Here is a 24,124-nt window from a genome sequence, read left to right on the forward strand (position 1 = left end):
GCCGAGAAAATAACCATATCCTTTGGCTTCAAACACTTTCTTTCAAAAAGCCATTCCAGCCTCTCTAGTGAAAACGTAGTTTTGGCTACTACTCCAAGAGCAGTACCGAAACTTCCACAACTTCATGGACATGTCGAAAAACGTGACATCCACATCTTCTTGACGCCTTCATCTTCAGAGATTCGAGGGAAATGCTTAATGGTGTGTGCAACTTCGTTTAAAGTTGCCGCAGATTGAAGCCTAAGGTATCACGCAAAGCTGGCGATCAGACTTCTCCTGAACTTGAGCCCTTCAAAAATTCGGAAACATTGTACCATATGAGCTGTCCATGGTCATGCTGATGACTTCATCAGTGGTGGAGTGACTTTGGAACTGTTGTGTGTTTGAGTCTACATCACAAAACTCGATGGATGCGCTTTTCTGAGCCACTAATGCAGCTTCCTCCTTGGTTTCAAAAGATACAAGCCAAATGTGTTCATCGTTGGCACATAAGTACGCACCCCATCGCCCATTCCATTGATTCACCACGCATGGCTTCAAACAGGAGGCATCATTATTTAGTGTCGCATACTTGACTGGATACTGGTGAATGCTGCTCTCCGAGTCAGAAAGAGGTGCAGGAGCGTTTGATGTAACAACCAATGAAATTTGCTGTCCTTCCATGATGAATCTGGTAAAACAAACAAGTTAATAGTGCTTGAAACTCATGATCTTTGGAACAATATGTATTTTTCATTGAAGAAAATTCGTTGCTAATATTGGGAACTACCTAGGTATTCAATCCGCGATACATAAAATCGTCTCAAGTCTGATGACAAAGTACTGTGTCTACGTACCGGAATTGAAAACATTAAAGATCATGAAGGATTATACACGAAATATCTCTTGTTGGCTCTCTTCAGCCCTATTTCTCCTATCCCTAGGTTCGATGTTCCAATAAACATACAAACAGGACAACACACCGGTAAATAAGCGTAAACAACACTTCGAAAGACAGTCACTATATCCTACATTTTTGGAGCATGCACGCATAAATAAAAAATTTAACATATAACAACTTCACTGTTTCCATTCTTTTCTATTTCTCTAAGATTCAAATTGTTTTCATAAAAGTAAGATAAAGAAATAAAAATACACATCACCTCCAAGACAATGACAAAATTAAGACTGAACAAAATTACAAAGGGGGATCATACTTGGAAGCAAGCATAATAATCTTCTAGCTAACACACGTCTAAACATATTAGAAAACGGTAAAAATCAAACAATAAGTTCCAAAAAGAATCTAGAAAGACATATTCTACTACCACTGCTTGATTTTGATCAGTTTCAAGATAAGTTTCCAAAACTTGCACTAGAAGTTTACATTCTGTCATCGTAAAAAACGACCTTATTTAACTGACTCGTTATGCCTATAAACGTAAAACATGACCTTAAATAACTAACTCGATAAGAAAAAGGAGAAAAATACAACGGTTTTGCAGAAAGCGATTGAAGATAGTTTTATAATAACACGTAAACTCGTGTATATATGATCAAGCACACCTCCATTTACGGTATAAAATTTACTCAACCAATACTTGATTAAGATCTGCAGAAATGTTTTTTTTATACAAAATCTGATTTCTGAAGATTGATTTCTACAAGGATGTATAAGTGTTAAAATGTTTAAGATGTTTCACATGGTATGTATAAAACTCTTAGCTGGACCTACAAGAAACAGATGTCTAAAAGCATGCATTGTCAAAACAACGATTACTTCGTTTACATTAGTTCAAGAAACATTTTCTTGAAATCAATCTTTATTTTTTGCGGTTGAAGAGTCTAGATGATAGAGACTGTCGAAGAATTTTCATAAAGCGGAAATGTAGCTCAAGAAAAATACCTGGAAAATCGAATATTTGCTTTGTTTAAAAATAGGTAAAGTAAATATTCTATCAACACAAATAAAGAAGTGAAATACGATAATAAAGTGCAAAATATATTGAGAATGGTAAAGAATTCTATAAAAGTATGGGTAGTAGTAATGCAAAGGTTAACCATACTCATGAATGAATCAAATAAACACTAAAAGAGGTAACCATATTCATGAATGAATCAAATAAACACTAAAAGAGGAATTTAAAACATCCAGAAAAATTTGTGAAGCCAATCAAAACCGTGAAGCATTCGACAAAAGGCGATTTTGCTTGATCTCAAACAAAAAATTAAAAGAAATATAATTGTTCCAAATTGTAACATGATTTATCACAATGAAATATAAAATCTTCCTCGTCCTTCATACGTAAACTCTTTACACACTCACCTGATTTGCTATTTATGTTCTTTATGAACCAATCTGATCCTAAAACCAGAGAAAAATAGAAAGGATTTGTCAAGATCGAATACTGAACCAAAACTTTCCCATTTATGAGTTTTACAGATACAAGGCAATGTTTTTATAGAAGACGGTATGACATACCCTAAAACAAATATTATTATTCTCGAATTCCAAATCGAACATGGTGAATTAGATTTTGTTTATTTTACAATATCGGAATGAAAAACAATAAGAATAGAGGGAGAAGGCATGACATAATAAAACCAAACAATTCACTGCCTTAAATCCAACCGACCAAAAAATTAAATCCTATGCGGAAAACCTCCATTATGCATAACAAAACATAGAAAGTCAATAGGAAAAGAGGAACACAGCAAAACAAGAATATGTTACTCAGATTTAGAGTCCTGAATTTTTTCAGTTTCTATTAATTAAATTGAAATGAGCAAACATGAAACCTTTGAATAATCGCCAACAAAATTGATATAAAATCTTTATAATGAAACCGAAAAAACTGAAAATCCAATCATCCACTGCAGTTAATAACCTATTCACTTTAAATGATGGTAGATCGTAACTCTACTAAAAAAAAATTCCTTTTCTAAAAAAACTCTACAAAAATGAAATACGAAGAGAACCATTGAGAGTACAACATTACAGATGAAACAGTTCGATACTGTTGAATGATTTTGACAAGAAATACCTAGTTAAAAGTTTATAATCTCCCTCGGAAAAGTATTCGTCCAGAGTAAACTTTTATCATATGTATAAAACTAATGGTGAATGTTCTCCAGAAATGATACAAATTTTGATTTAAATTATGGATAGAACCATTCCTTAGATGGAAATCAATCACTGAAAGCATCTGAAGTAAACTCAGACCTGGTGCCATTTAAGCTATAGACCAAAAAGATTGAGACATGAACACCAAATGAGCCAGTCGTGCTTTAACCCATGGTTGGACAACTTTTCAGGAGTAGAGAGGCTAAATTAGTAGGATCCAATATTGTGCAATATTAATCCAAATATTTTCTCTTCGATCTCTCTAGAAACACACACTTATAGAAAATACACCAGAAAAAATTTAAATTAAAAGAATTGTAAATATTTTTGGAAAATAATAGCTTCTGCGTGCATAAGCTGAACCATATTATAACAATTTGTTGGAGATTTATAAAACCCTCCCTCTATAACGACCTAAATAACTTTTCTGTTGAGTAACTTGTCCAAATTTGAGTATTGTTTAACTAACATATCAAAGTTTTGTTTTGATGTTGTAATTTTGTTTTTTTTTTTTCAGCCATGTTTCACTAAAGTGTTGATGTGACATATGAAAATACTTATGTGTCGACGGGAAATGCCAGCGCGAACCGAAAATTGCTTATGTGTTCGACGTCACGTCACCAATTGGACCAAAACAGCCGGAAGTGAAAAACTAATGCACCAAAACCAAAATTTGAATACTTAGTCCATCAAAGCTTAAAATGAGAAATGCTAGTAGACAAATGAAATTTTTTCCGTATAAAAAAAATCCATTAAAATTGTCTCTCAAAGGCATAAATGATATTGACCTAAGCAACGGCATTTTATCACCACCAAACTATTGAAAAGTAAATTCTTTTCCATTTTGTGAAAACTAAAGAACAAACGAAAACGTAAATACTGCCAATTCCCCATCCTGTGCTGCAATAACCATTTCAAAGAAGCTTCATGTAACAAAGATATGCTTGGTTACATACATTGGGAAGGCCGAATATGATGCCAATTCTAATGAGTCTCTTCATGAACTATTTTCAACTAAACTATCACTAATGAACTTGGAGATCCAATAGTCATTGACTTCTGCTTGGTTTTTGATTTAAAATCAGGTCCTTCACATTCGTTTAATGAATATATGATTTGATATACAAATTTTTCATTTTTTAAGAAAAAATTGAATGCAAACTTAGTTTGTTGATTTAGAGTTTCTTTTTGCTTTGCCACTTATCAACACAGAGGGGAAATAATTTTTCCTAGATTTAGCTACTAAGGTATTAAGGTGTGCTTAAAGAAGGATCCTTCCATGCATATATAATTTTTTCTTTATAAAAAGATGCCACAAATGTTGAACCTACAGCATTAAGTTTACAAGTTAAAGCTTCAGTTAAACAAAAGTTTGAGAAAATTGTGAAGAAAATATCATATTTGGCTTGATATAAAGGCAAATACATAAGTTAAAACTAACATAGTGGATGTCTTCAAAGTAAGTTAAATATGGTACATATAAATTAGCCACAACGAAACTCAAGGAACTCGACATAAGCCATGATTTTTTTTCAATAGTGGAGTTGAAAAGGTTAGATTTGTTGATCAAGGCGCACTAGTGGCCACCAACTGTTAATAAAGGAGGCAAAGTCATAGATCGAAGTGGCTTAAGAATAAAAAGTATACTGTTGCCTTTCTAGCACCGGGAAAAATGGGTCCTGAGAACGTATAATTTTAAGAGACATTTTTTAAGCAACCCTTGGACCATTGTGTGTATACACTAGCGATTAGTCACGTAGCATAAAACCGATCTGAATATTTCAGCTTCATAAGTTTTTTGTGGTAATGTTGTTTTTTGAAATCCTATTTGTGAAAGGAGTAGTTTGTGAAAACTGCTTCATATGTTTCAATAACTAAACATGGTTACTGTTAGCATTCGTATCAATAAACCGGAGCAAATGGTTATTATGCACAGATTCTAAAATCATCAATTACGGAAGCAGTTATTTCACCACTTCTATAGATGGATTTATAGTAATGGTGCTAGCCATTACTACTTAGCTAGTCAATAAATTACCCGTGTACCTCCTCTCCCCATCAATTATTTTGTAGTGTAAATTAGGTAACTACTTTCTTTTTCAAGTGAAAAGTTATCGCTTATTATGCAGTGATACCTTTCTTCAGACTCGAGAACAAGAAGTTATATAGCTTAGCAACTCAGTTACATTCGGCAAGAGTAATGTTTTTGTCTAAATTATTTGATTACATAGGAATCTCAAAAGGCCACTGTTTGAATCGACGAACACATTGGAATCTCAAAAGGCCATCTCTAAATTGTTTCGATCCTCAAAAAAGAGATGGCCCTTGCATTTAACTTGTTTTTGTTACCCCTTGTACCTTCAACTACTGATAAGGCATGGAATGATGAATTTAGACTATTGTTAATTAACATATAAAAGTTAAAATTAAAACTAGCTAAAATGGTCCATTTTCATAGTGCACGTAACTTTCGGAGCTCAAGCTCAGGAATTCTTTTTAATTTGTATCACTTTATGATAATTGACGATCTTATTCTTAATTAACAAAACAAATAAACAGTCCCCCATAACTTTTTTTATGTGCTAACATTTTAGTTTCCACGCCACTAAATCCAATATTATAAGTTTATGGAAAATAGATCGGTGGTTTGGGTTCAATCGAAAGAAAGAAAAATTTTACATCAATGGAAGTCATAGTAGCATTTTTTGCTCTTTATGATGCTATTCTAGAATTATTTTTTAAGATGTAAAAAACGAAAAAAAATCCGGAACATATGCACAATGTTTAGCCATTTTTTAGTAAAAACTTAGCCTATCATTAAGCAAGATGATTAGCAGATTTCATCCATAGGGGAAACTCATTTTTAGAGTTTCTTCTTCAACCAAGACAATTAAGGCCTGACATTAATTAACAACAATATCCGCGTGTTTTTGTGTGTGTATATTTGCTTCAATTTTTGAGACACGAATTGAAATTTCAAAACACTTGTATTTACACTGCACAATAAATAATCAACAACCTCAATCAAATATCTAACTCCTTTTTTTATAAATCACGAAATAAACACAACACACACATAGCTATTGTTTTCAGATTATTCATGAAAGTTTAGAACATCAACTTTAAATCTGAGCTTCTGTTACAAAAAGAGTAAGAATATGAAAAGCACCTGACGAATTAAGTTTCAGTGAAGGAAGCTATGTCTATTCCCCAGCACCATGTTATCTGCAATTCAACAAAATAATCTCAATCAAATACATGAGTAATTAAAGAAACAATTGACCAAAAAAGGGATCCTTTCCAAAGAATATAATTAACCTGTCAATAGAAGTTCTCGTGTCTGGTTAACAGTCATGAGTGTATGCATATCTTCCAAGTGAAAGAAACCAAAATCTTGCCATATTTGAGTTGCATCCACAACCATATTCTTTATCACAAAGATAATCCTTGCTCTCAAAAAAAGATATGTCACATAAAATATAGCCGAGGTAGAATTACTTTTACGCCCGAAGAAAATTCAACGAACAAATCTAAGAAAAGTAGATATTAACAAGCTAAAAGAAACCGAAGATTTTGCCCCGGAATTGAACAGAGAGATGATAAGATGGACATGATGGAGATTCAAGCAGATCACTGTATTTTTTTTGGTTGCAGAATGACAGGAAAAGAGGAAAATAACATTGACAAATATTATGGAGTTTTTAAAAGTAATCAATTTAACAGACAGCCCTAGAAGAAATAAACACACCGTTTTTTTTCCGTTAAATCAGAACAGTAACCAGGCGTACCTTCCCAAATCCAGGTCGTCCTTTCAAACAGCAGCATCAAAAGTCACGCCTCTACGCTCAATCCCAATAAATAGTAAAATTTTATATTATACGATGAGTGATTAGCTAGAGATATAATAAAAAAATCTCACCGTTTACGAAAAGGAAATTCAAACAATCACATCAAGAAACATGCCGTGAATAGTGGGAAAATGGGATCAAAGCTTTCACGAAATCTGACATGAATTTCCCCTTCTTCGCCCAAAATTTATGCAATACTTCCGTATGTCAGTGTGACAGTGTGTGCATTGTGGATAGATAAACTTGACTGATCTTCACAATCTTTTGGAATCAAAGCCCCTGATTTCATCCTCCTTTCACCTTTGCGTTTCAGCTTCTTCCAAAGAATTAACATATAAAAAGAAAAAAAGATAAAGCCTGTATGCTGTAGTGTAGGTATAATATAATGGACGGGCAGTATTATAGAGAGGGAAAATGACAGTAAGAGAAGTGAGCACACGTAAACAAAAAAGTATACTCTTTATACAATCCCCTACGTATGCTCACTCTCTTCTGTCAGTTTAATTCCATCCATTCTATATCACTTTCTTTTCTTTTTTTAATCAGCGGACATCATTATGTGACCAAAGCTGCACCAAAATAACAGAACCCGTTAATTTTCTTGACGAAAGATTCACAATTTACATCAAAAATCGGTAGATCTGGAGAAAGGAAAGATACCCTTTGTAGGATAGGGCATTCTGCAACTTCCAAGCCGACGCAGAAATCGAAGAGAGCACACGGCTAGGGTTTCAGAAGGGTCCACGATGTTCACTAATATTCCAGGAAAATAAACAAATTCACGTTTCATGGCTGCTCTTTGCATGCTACAATAAATCTTGCAGGTAATTGAGGAACTTCCTGTGGGAAGGCAAAATACTCGTGATGGGGGATCATGTCATGTGACTGCTTTCTTCTCACACCACTTGTTTGGGTTCTAAAACCAATAATACTCTAACCTAAATATAACTAGGAAAATATATAAATTTTTTGTAATATAGTCGCACGGATATTTTTTTATGAGTCAGATCAATCAAATTTATATTTAAAATAAAAAATAATACTTTAAACATGAATCAGGTTGAGTTAAAGATCTATACACAAAATTGACCCGTAAAAAAAACAATTATTCACAGTAAATTCTTAAATGGAAAAAGAGCAAAAAATATTCAAATATATTTTGGTTACATGATTTTGTGTTTGAAGTACTCGAATAAGGAGTGACCAAAGAGATTTAAAAACAATTTGAGTCATTTGTGGTTTAGATATCATATGATACTTTAATGGAAATAATTTTTAAATTTCTATTTTTGTGTTTTTTTAAGAAAGTTGAAGACTTCTTGGCAGGGGCTGGGGTGAAGAAGTGGTCCATACACCTTAATTAATTTTCCTATATAGAGTAAATAAACATGATAGTGGGGAATTATTTAATGATGTTTGAAAAGCAAATAGGAAATGAATATCAATGCGTAGCTTCGATGCTATATGTGGGGCATTGACTCCGCATGGTTTGGATGGACAAGATTCACACACGTATGTGATTTTAAAAAAATTAGTGGACCCCATGTATGTGTGGCTAAATTTAGGCCTTTGATTCTATCATGGGGATAGTGTCCCTACATGTAGGATGAAATCAACCCAATCAATGCACCATATCGAGACTTGAGATTAATAATTTTAATATATAATAAGGTTACTTGTAAAATATTGTGAAAGATATGCAAAAAGAGAGGCTAATGCACTAACACATATAGAATAAAATATTATCAAAACCCTAAAATTTTTAGTATTTAAATTTTGGTAAAGATTTGTGTGAGACGGTCTCACGGGTCGTATTTGTGAGACGGATATTTTATTTGGGTCATCCATAAAAAAATATTACTTTTATGCTAAGAGTATTACTTTTTGTTGTGAATATGGGTAGAGTTGACCCGTCCCACAGATTAGGATCCGTGAGACGGTCTCACATGAGACTTACTCTTAAATTTTTAAGATCCCTCAGTCTCAAAAAATACAAAAACTTGTGTGAGACGGTCTCACGGGTTGTATTTTGTGATGCGGGTCTTTTATTTGGGTCATCCATGAAAAAATATTACTTTTTATGTTAAGAGTATTACTTTTTTGTGAATATCGATAGGATTGACCCGTCTCACATATAAAGATTCGTGAGACCGTCTCACAAGAGTACTACTCCTCAAAAAATTAAATCTGTGATATTTCAAAAACTAGTTTATTTTAATGATCAAAGGCAAAATAGATCTTATTAATGCATTCGAAAACATATATTGTAATTTGTCTAAACCAGAAATGTTTAATTTTTATATTATTTATGATGGTAAAATTATAATATATATTTAATAACAATACCAATCACAATGTTAATCAATGGAAATAAAAATCTTATTAATAATCCACCATTATTCGAATTCTATCTGTCCTTATCATATCTTAGTATTCAAAGTAAATGCAGACTAAGAGGACCAAGTGACTTTAACTATTTTTTTCCAAGCAATATTATTTTATACGTTGACACTTTTTATACCCAACAAAATACCGGATCAAAAGATTTGAAAATTAGAAAGAAATAAAGTAGTTTTTCTATCAACCAATTTTTTGTGCATAAAAACTCCAGTGAGACGGTCTCACGACAGATATTCTATTTGGGTCACTCATAAAAAAAGTATAGGAATAAAGTTAAGAGTGAATAAGTTTTTTTTTATCCACTAACTTATCTCATTTTTTGAGTTCATGTTTACTAATTATTTAAAATTTGGTTTTGGTACACATCTACTTTCATTTTTTTTAAAACTTTTAGTCATATTTCTCCATAATATTGTAGACATAAAACATACCAAAACATGCTGAAGCGGTATCAAAAATTACAGACTTATATGGCGTGAGTTACGCCAGTAATTGTACAAAAATAGTCGGAAATCTAAAATTAGTTCACCTAAACCAAACTTTGTTGAACTGATAGACTAAGACTCAAAATAACACAAAAACCAAAGTCTGTTGAGTTAGTAGACTAACACCAAAAATTATACAAGTTAGTCGACCAAATAAATAAGAAGATTTTAGTGAGGAATAATGATTTGAACTATAAAGATACAAGCAGCAGATGAGGTTTAAAGAACGTCTTGCAACTATTTGTACGAAATCACCATGTCAATTTAAGAATCCAAAATTTTCAAAATCTTGCTTTCCTAATGATTCAGCCTCACCATTTGTTTTAGGATTTTCACTTATATATGCAAAATTAATTAAAATATCAATTTTTTATTTTTTTTTAAAAAAATTCCCTATATGTTTCACAATTTTGACACGATATTTTCAGCATGTTTGTGATAATAGTTTGATGTTAGCCCTCATTTGAAATTGGGCTAAGACATCTGTGTATTGGGGCTCACCCTGAAATCTAACCATGGCTTCAGTTTATACATCATTTCCCGGTACATAAATATACATGGAATTTGTTTAGCTTGTAAAGAGTTGAAATTTTTTTTTTTAAAAAAATATTATGGACATCGACGGCATAAATCGGGATGAGAAAATTTAGTATATAATTGAAATTGTTATAGCCACATGTATTTTGTGTTTGAAGGAAAAATTAAATGGAATTGGAGCTGAGGATTTTATTTTTGTTTGCAAAGAGTTGAATTTGTTTGGCAATTTCCTCTGTAAAATGATCAAAATTGATGGTAAAAGTGTATATTATAAATATCCTATGCTATCGGGAACATGGATGAATGGGATGGACTGACCAAACGAAGTTAAAGTTGGGCCTAAAGTTGGGTTATCCCATGGAATCCCACAAAGCAAAAACAAAAAACATTCATTTTTTCCTTCTCCTCGGGCCTTATATTTTCTTAGATACAAAATTTATAGTTCATCTGATATAAATATTTAAAATTTGAGACAAGATCTCGAATTCAATATTCAATTGTGATAAATCGTTCACTCCAAAGAAATACTATTGATTCTTCCCAATCATACATGAATGGAAGAAAGGAAGATTCAACAATTTTATGGCATGCAGTGTTCTCAAAAGATTATGATTTTAGAAAATTTATTAAATTTATAGATTGTAAAGAAGTCATAAAAAAAACTAAACGCTAAATGTCTGAGTTCTGACCTAGGGGATAACGAAAAAGCTCACCTAATAACAAAAACACAAAAACTCACTTGAGACAGTCTCACGAGTTAATTTTATGAGACATTTTTTTTATTTGGGTCATCTATTAAAAAATATTACTTTTTATTGTAAATATAACTAGGGTTGATCCGTCTCGCGAATAAATATATGTGAGACCGTCTTACAAAAGACATATTTTTAATAATATCTAAATTCGCGCAACATCTGACTGGCATGTCATTTTCAGGATAAGGACGTGCCTGCATGTATAAGTTGAAACCAACAACAAAATTACTATCTTTCCAATACATTGAAAGAAAAATAATTAACAAACAATAATTTACTAATGGCTGGCATCCCCAAGTGAAAAACATATTCCAATAAAAACATTTTAATAACACTTTCGTATCTAATAAAAAATTATTGGTTTTCCGTTTTAGTCAACAATTCCATATGGCTTGAAGTTCAAATCAATTAAATAAGATTCGTATTAAAACAATCAACTTAATTAATATTTGCTATATAATTTAAATATTTCAAATGATAAGTACGTGATATAACTATAATATTTTTTTAATTTTTTTCGAAAATATTCAATCCAAAATTTTATTATTCAATGAAAATATTAAAGTGGTGTTAAGGATTAATAAATAATCAACTAAAGTTTATATTATAAAATTTTCTATTAAATATTAATCTATCATCCCGTAATTAATCCTCAAGGAAAAAAAAATTTTGGGGGAGAAATGAAATTTTTAACTTGAGTTTTCTAGTATGAAAATTGAATTATTTATCAGAAGTAGGAAGAAGAAGAATTACTTATTCTTAGTTGAAATTCATTGTTGTCGGCAGCTTCACTCAATTTAATAATGAGAAAATATAAATATTACAGCAATCGGTGGATGATGGATTATGAAATAAAATAACTAAAAATTAAAATATATTCAAAGTTAAAAACGGTTTTCATCCTTTGGATCAATGGGGTGTCTTTACCAATTACGAAGGGGACAACCAAAAAAAATAGCTTATATAATTTAAAAAATAGCTTATAAATGTACTAACCTTGGAAGATTACGCCACCCATAGGCAGGCATTTTGGGTAGTAACTCTATTGAATTTATGATATAACATTGGTGCTATCATGCCCCGGGTCATGGCACGATTATGCACGATTACACAATGGGCTGTTATAGAAACTATTTCGTTACATCCTCACTATACAAAAAATAGTTAATCTAAGTTGTTATAGAAGTCTAATCAGTACTCCTGATTGTGATTGTATCTGATACAGTTTTTTTCACGTGCCATACCCAGAACTGCGCATTCGTGACGGCATAATGTGCCATTATAATACCCTTGTCCCACAAAATAAAATAAAAGTTTAAAATGTCTTATAATGAGCTACAATGAACTTCTATAACAATGTAACTTGGATAAGCACTTTTAATTAAGTGAAGACGGATACACATTAGTTTCTAAAATAGCTTATTATCACGGGTTGATTATGTTACAAATATCTCACAGCGAACATTAAAACTAATATAGGTCAACTTATAAATCCAAGAAGGTTACACCTACCATCTAATTGGAAAACTTTTTGGGATGGTACCCTCTTAGGTTTATAACATAAGACGAAGATTAGTTGAAACATGATTGCAGAGTGTCAAACCTTCCCATGCACAAAACGATGTTTAAAACTCTTTAGTACTGTTAAAATGGTGAACGGATAATTTCATATCTATAAGTTATCAGAAGCAGTTATTTGCATGAAATGAATTAATGTTTTTAAAAGAATTAAATTTAGATGTTAATCCTCCCCATGTTGGTTATTGTATCCTAAGCGACTCTCAAGGCTTCTTGATCTTTGCAATGCATGACAAGACTATTGCAATGCACTCCGAGCTTTAGTAATAGGAGAAGCCCTCGGCTGGTTAAAAGGATTGCGAGTACAAAATGCGATAGTGAAGTCAAAGTAGTCGTCACAATGCTCGATACCCCAAACACGAATATATCAAGCTTTGGATTAACTATAGAAGATTGAAAGAGCTTGGACTTACAAATAGAGAAACAAATTGGGCAGTCTCCATGATTAACTAATATTTTATTTTTTAATTATCAAACGATGCTTAAAACATATATAAAATAGGTTGGAATTTCTTATTTTGTTGGACTCGACTACTCTTGAAAGTTCAGAGAGTTCAAAAGTAACATAATCCCCACGATTTTTCCTTTTTCTTTTTCTTTTTCTCCTCCTTTCTTCAAAGAAAAATAGTTAAAAAATAGAAAGGAAAAAAAACAGTGCGAACTCTCCCACAGTCCCACTCACGGCTTGGAAACAGAATTGGCGTCTTTGAGGGAGGTTTCTCCGCCGCCGTTAGCAGCAATGGTTGCGGATTGTACGGTCAAAGCCGACACACTAGGGGAAGTGGGGCAAGCAGCCTCGCCGTTGAGTAGTTGGTTGTTGTTGGAGGCGGAGGCTAAGGGGTGGTGGCTCCTGCTGTGACACGTGGAGGTGGAGATGGCGGTGGCGAGTGAGATGGGCATGAGGCAAAGACCCTTTCCTTGAAGATACTGCATGGCGGAACCCATGTCTTCTTCCATCAGCTTCGCCACCTGGTGCTCCGTCACCGTCATGCCGTCGTTGTTGTTCGATGATGACGCCGTTTTTGTTCCGTTACCAATCCTTCCTCCCTGTACAAAATATCAAAATCAATTCCACCAAATCTAAACTCCTATTTAATTAATTAATAATTGCATCTCATATTATTAAGAAAAATTATTATAGACATTAAGACAACCTTCCAAAAAGGTGCACGCGTGATGATGCTTTATTAAGAGGGACAGCCAAGTTCATATAAATGTAAGTATATATATTTATAACAAAATAAATAGAAATCTTAGTTTCCTCCTCGTGATTATTTTAATTCCACTCTTCCTCATAGTAATCCCTAACTTTCCAATACCAATTATTATAGACATTAAGACAACCTTCCAAAAAAAAAAAAAATACAAGAGAATAACAACAAAGTAATTTACCTCGGAGGACATATCGGCAACTAGGGGGTTAGCAGCAGCAGCAGCACCACCCAATCTGCTCATGCTCAGAACCTGCCAGCCCACAAAGAAGAAGAATATATTAACCAAGAGGAAGAATTTTACAACATGTTATAATCAATGCAGAATACAGAAAGTTATACTAATAATAAACCCCCATCCATCTTTACAAAGTTATTAAATATTTTATCGCCCATTACAATTCGTCAACTAGAGAATCAGTGCAAGTATTTTAATCGAATACATTAATTAAACAAGAAGCATTTCTTTATTGAGATGAGAGAGAGCGAGAGAGAGTACTTTGACTTGGAGCTGTAGGAATTTGACATAGTCGATGATCTCATCCAGCATCGAGGCTTTGTCTGTCTGTCATTTAATACCACATAACAATTATTAATCTCATAATATAATTAATCCCACTCTTTTTATCCCAAGAAATTTCCCATTTAATAAAATAACAACATGGTTAACACCGAATAAACTACTCTAATCATATTTGCATACATTAAAAATCATATTTTCATGCTATGTGGAATGGAAAGAAACACACCCCATTTGGTATAAATATTTATATCATACTTATCCGATCCACCCCGATTTAATAATCATGAGTGGATTATGAATAATTCATGCACCCATAATTTTTAAGGATGTGCTTGTCACTACAAAAACAAATTCTCTTTTAATAAAACAACTATATACACGTGCCGCACGTTAGAGAGTTTGATTAGAACCTTAGTATTGGCTAAAACGGAATTGATTAGTAAATAATGAGATTCTACCAACACTCTGATTATTAATTAACATAAAAAAAGGTTAAGTATTAAAGAAGACTTAGTACTAAACTAGGCATGGATCAGAACTCAATCAACAAGATAAACAAAAATTAAAACATCGTTTAGTTCGTAAAAAATGACGATAAATTGAAAGATAAGGATAAAAAGGATGACGAGGAGAATAAGCATTTTCTTTAAATCACTTCAGTCAAAAACTCTTGGTAAAAAGACCAAAACTTTGATTGATACCAAACTTAAATATTTTTTTTATTGAGATCGAGGGTTTGGTCCAATGATCTCAACGGAATTCTCTATGTATCGAGTCAAGTTCGAGCCTTCTTCACCTTTATATTAGGATATCAAAAAAAAATTTTTTTTATCATAATTATAATTAAAATAATAAAGTGAAAACGGAAATTACCTTGTTAGCATTAGGTACAAGCTCCTGCAAGGACTTCATCCTCTCCGCGATTCTCTCTCTCCGTAACTGCCCACGATTGAATTTCAACTTCTCCACCCAAAAAATGGCAACAAATTTTGTACTATACTGTACATGACTTACTCTTTCGGCGATACTGTGGGGGTCAGTAGCCTGTCCTCGCCTTGCCCTCACCCTCTGCTTCGGCTGTCCTGCAGTCCCACCACCGCTCGAACCGCTCGCCGCCGGTTGATTCATCTCCGGCGCTGCTGCTCCACCGAATTTATGGGATTGCAATGCTCCACCCTTTTAAAAATTTAATTAATGTTTAAATGAGAATCGCGACCAGAAAGTAGTGAGAATATGTTCATGCGAAGGAATGAATGGATGTCGCATAAATATCATTAATATGGGGGGAAGAACCTGGGAATGGAGGAGATGTTGAGGCTGATTTGAAGAATGCCCGATTGATCCGGTGAAGCCATTGAATAGAGATTTGATTGAGGCATCTTGATCCTGTATTTATTTAGCAACAATTAAGCATTACGCTGGTTTCAGTAAATGAAATTAAGCGCACAAATCATAGAAAGAATTATTATCATTGACAAAAAAAATGGCTTACAGGGTTAGCAGATTTGTAGCAGGAACCGTCAACGACGTCGTCTTGATCAGCATGAGGGATATTGAGAAACCCAATATCGGCAGCGGACGGGGAACGGAGGCCATTGACGGCGAGTCCTCGGGAGAGGAATAACTGCTGCTGAAGCATCAAAGCCTTGGCAGCGCCGTTGCTTATCTGCTGCTGCCTGAGCTTCGAAGCCAACAACGCCGTGGACTGCTCCTCCATGTGACATGGGGGCGGCGCGTGGTCTTCAGGCCATGGGAAGGAAGAGGCAGATGAAGGCACGGAAGAGAACATTTGGTCCAGAAAATCGTCGTGAGACGAGGTTGGGTCGAAGTGGGAAGACGTTGACATCTGGGAATTGTGGATTTCTCGAAGAGATACAAGTGGGTTCAGATTGTTCATTTCCAGCAGTTCTCTGCTAGTGGGTTGCATTCAGAAATCACAGAAACGAGAGGAGAATCATGTCAGGGGTTTGGGAAAAATTGGAATGTTTATGGAGTATGAGGTGTCGCCATCTACTCCAAGCTGCAATATATATAACAGAAACACGGCCTTTTCGATTGTTCACAATAAAATAAAACTAGACAATCTCACGATTTTTTACATGTAAAACATGTTAATTTTATCGATATTCACAATAAAAAGTAATAATCTTAGCATAAAAAGAAATATTTTTTTATGGATGGCCCAAATAAGATATCCGTTTCACAAAATACGACCCGTGAGACCGTTTCACACAAATTTTTGTCATAAAATAATACAAAAAATCATTTTTATGACACAAATTTTGTACAATTATTTATGAAAAAAATATTATTTTGTTTATTATAAATATAAATAAAATTGACTCGTTTCATGAATAAAGATCTAAATCATTTCAAATAGACATATTCATAAATAAATAAAAAAATAGTTACTATTCTTCAGGATTAATAATTTATTAATTAATTATTTTTAATCCATTGTACTTTATCTCATTTAAAAAAAAATAGATGTCAAGTCCAAAGCCCGAAAGAGTGTGAAACACGTCGTGTTGATGTCAAATTTTAAACTTTTCAGGTTTAAATAAAATTATTATGAGTTTAAGCCTAAAAAAATGTTTTCAAATTTTTCTATAATATTTTAAATCAAACAATAAATAAAAATATATAATAATCATAACTTTAGGATTACGTCAAAAAATTTCAAGTTTTAAATAACATAAAATATTAAAATTGTGATAATTAATTGTTTTCTACAAATTTGCAAAATAATATTAATAGAAACAAATATATTCATTATTTTTTATTTAATATTTATAAATACTTATTCATTCAAAAATATAAATGAAATATTGTGTTCTAATCTTACAAATGTATGGTCTTCCCCTTGGTTTGATCAATGTAATTCTGGAAGTGATCACAATCCACATACTTGAAGTAGATTTGGGAGATTACTACCTTAGAGATGTCAAATATGTTGGTGCGGGTTGTATCGATGATTGGCGAGTTGGAAAAACATCAATCCAACCCACTTCGAGTTGTAAGTTAGAAAAGACAACCGGAGGAAAAAAAACTTGTATAAATAGACAGTAAATGTTGTCTATAAAAAATAATAGTAAAAAACACTTTTTAAAATAAAAGAGAAGGAGTAGGTCTCTTGTGAGACGGTCTCACGAATCTTTATCTGTGAGACGGGTCAACCCTACCGATATTCACAATAAAAAGTAATACTCTTAGCATAAAAAGTAATATTTTTTCATGGATGACTCAAATAAGAGATCTGTCTCACAAAATACGACTCATGAGACCGTCTCACATAAGTTTTTGCCAAAAAGAAACTTAATATCAAGTTAAAAAAAGAAACGGATATTTATTTTACCTATAAAATAATTTTTAAAATAAGTAAAACCAAGATAAATGAACTCAAATTCAAACAAAACAATTTTTAAAGGAAAATCAACGTAAATATTTCTGTAAAATCTTAATCCTTTTTGCATACAAGGTTGGGTCGACGCGATGGAGCTGGCCGTTCGACAACTCTAGATGACCTTCTTCCAAAGTTCACCTCATGTGAATCTAGATATGATCACGGTCTATAAACACTTATGTATCTTTTGGTTCGTGGTATGAGACAAATAGTATGGAGATAAGTAATATTTTTTAATAATAAAATATATAAAAATGATAGTTGATATATGAAACGACCTTTATTTTTAACTTTAAAATGTAATAAATACTAAGAAATTTTTTTTATATAAACATTTTATTCTATCCTCAAAACCTTCCAAGATAAAAATAATATTTAAAAACTCAAATGCATAAAAATCCATAAATCGTCAACCATAAAATCGTACTTCAATTCAAAAAAGGTTTTAGCTTCTCCCAAGCGACTCCTTATAGCTATTGTCCAGCCTTCATCGTGTCCTTATACGACCCCTTTCCCTTCCCTTAAACGTCTGATATAGGCAGTGTGTCCCTTAGATCATATAACACGACTCATACATGCATATATATAGAAACATCGAATTTTCGAAATATATTCGTCTAACGTTAAATAATTTGATCTAAACATTTTTTTCATGTTGAAAACATAAATCATGCATAATATGATTTGAATGATGCATAAAGAAGGTTTAGAAATGTGCCTTTGCATTGCAAATACCAAAGTGGTGGAACGTTAGTGACGAACGGAGGACGATTTCTTTTTTTTTTTTAACCTTTTTTCTTGTCAAAACCCCACCAAAAACCCACCTTGAAATGCAAGCGAGTCAAGTGATCGTTGTTGGAAGGAAGAACGAGGTAGAAAATCAAAGAACAAATGAGAAAAAATCAAAATATTCCCTTGCCAAGAGTCCTAACTTTTGGCTACTTTTCCTTCCCACTTACGTGATTGAGTATGTGTGTTTCAGTGTGTGTAGATGTTTAGGTGAGTGTGTAGGACTCTTTTAAAAAGAATTTAAGAAATGTTTCTTAAACACTTAATTAATGGACTTAATTAACCTTAGTTTTTAAATAATTAATTAAGCTCATTAAGATTAATAAAATAATTAGGTCTTAAATTAAAAGATTTAAAAATACCTATTTCCAAAAATCTCTTATAAAATACATAATTTCCTTGCTCCCACTAATTAATTTAAACTTGATCTTAAAAATTTATTAATTCTTAAAATATTTAAAATAAATATTTTCTTAAATAGAAATTTAGCTTTTAAATATTTAACATCTTAATCGTCTCCAGTCCTCCGTCCCCTGCCAACCACCGTTATTCGTATGAAAATCTTAAATTATGCAATCGAGTAAAATTACATAATCAATCATTTAATTACTCAAAATATATCATTTATCTATCCAAAATCATTTAATTAAAATATTTTATCAATTTAATAATTTCAAGCATGTGGTCTACGTCGACTGATTTTCGTACGTTACAATATAATGTTTGATTTGATTGATTAATTTGATTAAATTTGAGATAATGTGATATTATCGTTTTGTCATTTTGAAAATATTAATAAAATATTTATAATATTATTTATTAAGAATAATATTGTAATTTCAATTCAATGATTTGATTGATGTGAGATAAATGATTGATGATTTGATTGATGTAAGATAAATGATTGATAGATGGATAAATAATATGGAGCATCAAACATGATATTGAATTGGATAAAAATATGAATAAATAATATAGAGAATCAAACAGTACCTTAGAATAGATGTTTGAGGTCAAATCAACCACATCTCTTTGCTTTCTAGAAATGATTTTGCCTTATAAGTATATTTGTCTTCCCCAAAAAACTATGTTTTCTAAATATGACTCGCCTTCCAAGATGTCGAGTGGATTTAAACATACAATATTATTACTCTTCCTAGTGTTTATTGTAGTGCACCATCCCACATTTATTTAAATGATATAAGGAGTTGGAACTTAAGGTTATCTATTTTTGTAAAGCGACGAAGAATGAAGTATTTGTTAAAATAGTCCATTGTGCAATTGCATTTTCCTAGGAGACCAGAGCATGAGGCATGACAGAAATGATACCAGAAACGATCGCCAGCAGGAACACTGGAAGATAAATATTATGCAGGGCAAAATGCTAACTGTATGAGAGCCACCTTTTGAAACTATGGAGTCAAGTGCTACATCCATGGGAGTCACCTCTAAACTCTCAACGCTAGTTGATCGATAAGTCAGGTCACAACGAGGACATCGAGTTATGAAGGTGGGGTGATTGTAGTGCATCATGCTCTCATCTCACATTGGTTAAAAATGAATATTTAAAGTTATTTGTATGGGGTTACTATGGACTCATAAATAACTTGAGTTTGTCATTTTCGTAGATCGAAGATGAATATAAAATAGTTGTTATAAAAATCCATAGTAAAGTTGAGATTTCGGGGAGACTTGAGACCACCGATCTCACACGTGTGACCATATTATCTCTATTTTTATTTAAACTACAAAATTATTTTTATTCTACAACCTAATTACAAAAATTATTAATGAAACAAAAATAAATTAGAAACATTATATGTTATAATAATTAGGTTCGTGGTCAATAAAATAGTCCCACATTTATCGAGTTGTCACGACCAACCCTAGACATTATGGCTAGCTCTTTGTGTTCCCATTTTAAAATTTGCTTTCCCAATAATATCATTCTCCCAAAATTACGCTTTTGTTTTCCGGCGTGCCAATTAGTGGGACAGGTGCACAAAATTAGCCCCGTAAATATATGATATATAAAGCTAGTATAAAGTATTTAGTAATATTATTATACTAGTTTCGAAGAAAATCCACATCGAGATTGAAAAATGACAATATAATTCCGGATATATATGGGTTATGAATGGGTGTCATATCGAAAAAATGACTAAATTTGTAAAAAAAAATCAAATATAATGAACTGAGACTGAAATTCTAAAGTATAGAGAATCGAAATTGTAATGTGATAAATATATTTGACAAACATTTCATTTTTCTGAAAAAAGAAAGAAATTTCATTCGTTCAAATTTGTATATCGTAGCCTGATGCAAAATGGCATCGCGTTGAACAAATTAAAATGCAAATTTCGTGGCAATATTCACTAATTACGTACTAAATTGATGTATACAAATATTATCAAAATTTATATAAGAAGCTCTATTTATTTTCCATTTTTAGTATAAAAATCAACCACTAATAATTCAAAGAAATATTATTATCAATTAAAAAAGATGAAAAATTAGGATCCCGTTCCACAATAAAATATATATATTCCTGCCACGGCTATTTTTCTATAACTAAAACTCGATATTCCTTAATCATTACTATATATATTATTGCACGACTAACCCTCCCATAGTTGAGTCGGCAACAATATACAATAATGATAGTGAATTCTTGAAGTGAAAAACTTATCTATATATATACATAATGTATCGATTAATCTTGGGATGGAAATATCATGTTATTATAAAATTCGGGCATGGAATTAAGAAATTAATATAATGTTTTCTTCCCTTTTTTTTGTGTTTCTTCAACCATAAAATCTCACTAATTGGGATTAATTTATACGTTTATGTCACGGCTATGTTCATTGCACCAGACAGATTTAATTATATATAAATGATAAAATGGAATCTCATCAATATACGAAAAAAATTTATTATGAAATAATTCTTCAATATTTTACTCTTTTTTTTTCCAAAATAAGCTCTAAATCGATATCCCCTTTTATTTAGTGCATGAGATGTCTATGTTGTATTAAAGTTTGAAGAAATATAGAGTGAGCGAAAAGCTCAAGTCGCAGTATTGTAAAACTTAATCAGGAATACAAAGAAATATGTTTATATAGCTAGGGTAAACACAAAAAGATTAAAATGACTAATCTACTCTTGAGAACTAAATAATGTATTCTAACGAAGTTGTTTGTCACTTTGAAAATTCTTGGGACTCGAAGCTTACCTTCTTCATTGATTATTGTATATAATGACCACATGGATTTTAATTATGCGATAATGTTTGTATTAATAGTTGCTAAACCTGGTACTGTTCCTATATGGCGACGTGGGTTGTTTGTACATAAAATTTAAATATGGATATGATTAAAGTCGGCATATAATTCAAAATAAGGGAAGACAGCAAAGGAAAATTCATAATATCATGGCGGAAAGAGTCAAATTGGTTCTCTGAATTTGTCTATTTTGTGTTTTGGTTTTATAAGTATTTAAATTTAGGTTTTGATCATGTAAGTTAAGTAATGTTTTGGTTATTGGTCTTTTTTTCGGAGCGTTGACGTGACGCTTGAAAATATTGACGTAATGTTTCGATTGTTCTCATAGCAAGGGCAATTGTTGAACCTCAACAATTATCCTATTTACAATTAATAAGAAGTGGGTCTCATGTGAGACCGTCTCACGGATCTTAATCTGTGATACGGGTCAACCTTACCCATATTCTCAATAAAAAGTAATACTCTTAGCATAAAAAGTAATACTTTTTCATGGATGACCCAAATAAAAGATCCGTCTCACAAATACGACTCGTGAGACCGTCTCACACAAGTTTTTGCCATTAATAAGAATCGAACATATGACATGCCTCTGATAACAATTGTAGGATGTCAGTTTACCAAAGTTATAAATGGTGCTAACGGTGCAAGCGTCACGTTTTAATTGGATTTCATAATATAGACAATTATTGTACTCAAACAAGACTAATTTGGTTTTTAAAAATAATTAAAATGGATTCAAATAATTACCATCTTAGATGCATTGGAAATATATTACAGTATTAAAGACATTATTGGTATGAATGAATAGAATTAATCTTGAAATGAAATGGAGATGCAAATGAAATTATAGTTATATTTTATTCCAATGATTGATACCGAAAAGAATGTAATGAAATTATTTTTAATAAACAAATTTTTTTAATTCAAAATTCAAAATAATAGATGGCTCAAGAAATATTATTATTGTTGTTGTTAAATAACAAAAATAATAATTATTGATGATCTATTATTTAAAAATAACATTGTCATATAACTATATTAGTATTTTAATTATGAATATTAACTTCATAATGAAATTATCATCATTTTATTTTTTTTATTATTAATATTTAAAATAAAAATACCTAAAATAATAATCATAATACATATCGTTTATTATTATCAATTATTTATTATTATCATTATTAAGATATATATTTAAATTAGTTAAATTAGAGAAAGTAAAGTTTTTTTTTTTTGTAAAATAGGTAAGAATTGAGAATATAAATGACTATTCCCAACGAGAATGGGATGAATATGAGAATAGTCATTCTCATTAGAATGAGTATTGTCTTACCAAACATGAGTGAGTATAGGAAATGCTCATTTCATTTTCTCCGATTTTCTCCGATTAAGTATGTCATAAGAAAGTGCTTATGTTGTGGGAAGTAAAAGTTAACTAAAATTAAATCCATCCAAACAAGATAAATGAATTTGAAATTAAAGATTTTGATCATGATCCTCTTCTTCTTTCTTTTGTTCGACAACTAGTAAATTATTGGAGGTTGAAGTACCCACAAAAATAAAAAAAATTGGTTAAATTTTGTTATACATGGTAATATAAAATATAATAGAATTTTTTAAAAAATTTCGTCTCGCAAGAAAATTGTTGAAATATAAAATGAATTTGAATGTGTGATTTTTGAGAATGAGATGATGATATTTATAGGGGTGGTGCATTTAATACTCGTACTATGTAAAGTAATGATAACATTTAATATATCTACGATAGGTTCTGATCTTGTAAAAGCTAAGTTCTGCTTCTGTTTATCTAAGCTGATAAGTACTCGAAGGGTACTGCTTTGTTAAGGCGATACGAGAACTTCTGCTTTTGTACTGTCTTCTGGTTTCACTAACGCGATCTACTGGTTTTGACTCTCATCAACACAATTAAATTAAGTCTAACAGGTGGTGATGTTAAAATCTTACAATAATTATATTGATATTTTTTTCATAATTTTAAAAAGCTCTTTCCATAAATTACGAGATGCTTCTTCCATAATTTCGAGAAGTTTTCTTCTTAAGAAAAACTATTTTGTATGTGATATTATCTTCCAAATTTGATGAATATTTCTACCTTGATTTTCGAGATTAATACACATCTATATTTCCTTCCAACTTGTTCTTCCTTTAATTTCGTGGTACGATGTTGTGTAATTCCCGTTACCG

General features: G+C 31.7%; 1 protein-coding gene and 1 long non-coding RNA gene across 3 annotated transcripts; both read right to left on the reverse strand.

Moving 5' to 3' along the window:
• Positions 1-451: 451 nt before the first annotated feature.
• On the reverse strand, positions 452-7,838 carry LOC140983916 (uncharacterized). 2 transcript variants are annotated; one of them, XR_012176525.1, is made up of 5 exons: positions 7,612-7,838; positions 7,023-7,520; positions 6,422-6,942; positions 6,273-6,328; positions 452-670 (listed from the first exon to the last, which is right to left on the reverse strand). It is a non-coding gene; the product is annotated as an uncharacterized lncRNA (long non-coding RNA). The 2 variants fall into 2 exon arrangements; XR_012176524.1 differs by having other exon boundaries at positions 6,422-7,520.
• A 5,365-nt stretch (positions 7,839-13,203) lies between these two features.
• LOC140983921 (bHLH transcription factor RHL1-like) lies at positions 13,204-16,447 on the reverse strand. The gene is made up of 7 exons (XM_073451078.1): positions 15,933-16,447; positions 15,734-15,826; positions 15,455-15,616; positions 15,314-15,379; positions 14,417-14,482; positions 14,099-14,170; positions 13,204-13,753 (listed from the first exon to the last, which is right to left on the reverse strand). The coding sequence occupies exons 1-7, from the start codon at positions 16,365-16,367 to the stop codon at positions 13,385-13,387; spliced, it is 1,263 nt and encodes a 420-aa protein (XP_073307179.1). The 5' UTR covers positions 16,368-16,447; the 3' UTR covers positions 13,204-13,384.
• Between the last annotated feature and the right edge of the window lie 7,677 nt (positions 16,448-24,124).

This window comes from Primulina huaijiensis, chromosome 1, assembly GCF_012295235.1.
Source record: "Primulina huaijiensis isolate GDHJ02 chromosome 1, ASM1229523v2, whole genome shotgun sequence".
NCBI classification, from domain to species: domain Eukaryota; kingdom Viridiplantae; phylum Streptophyta; class Magnoliopsida; order Lamiales; family Gesneriaceae; genus Primulina; species Primulina huaijiensis.

Bases quoted from the DNA above. Each gene is read 5' to 3' on its own strand.
- LOC140983921 (XM_073451078.1), bottom strand. From the start codon at position 16,367: ATGCAACCCACTAGCAGAGAACTGCTGGAAATGAACAATCTGAACCCA. The intron at 15,380-15,454 runs GTAAGTCATGTA...AATCGTGGGCAG, and splicing joins CCCACAGTATCGCCGAAAGA to TTACGGAGAGAGAGAATCGC. The intron at 14,483-15,313 runs GTAATTTCCGTT...ATTAAATGACAG, and splicing joins TTGTACCTAATGCTAACAAG to ACAGACAAAGCCTCGATGCT.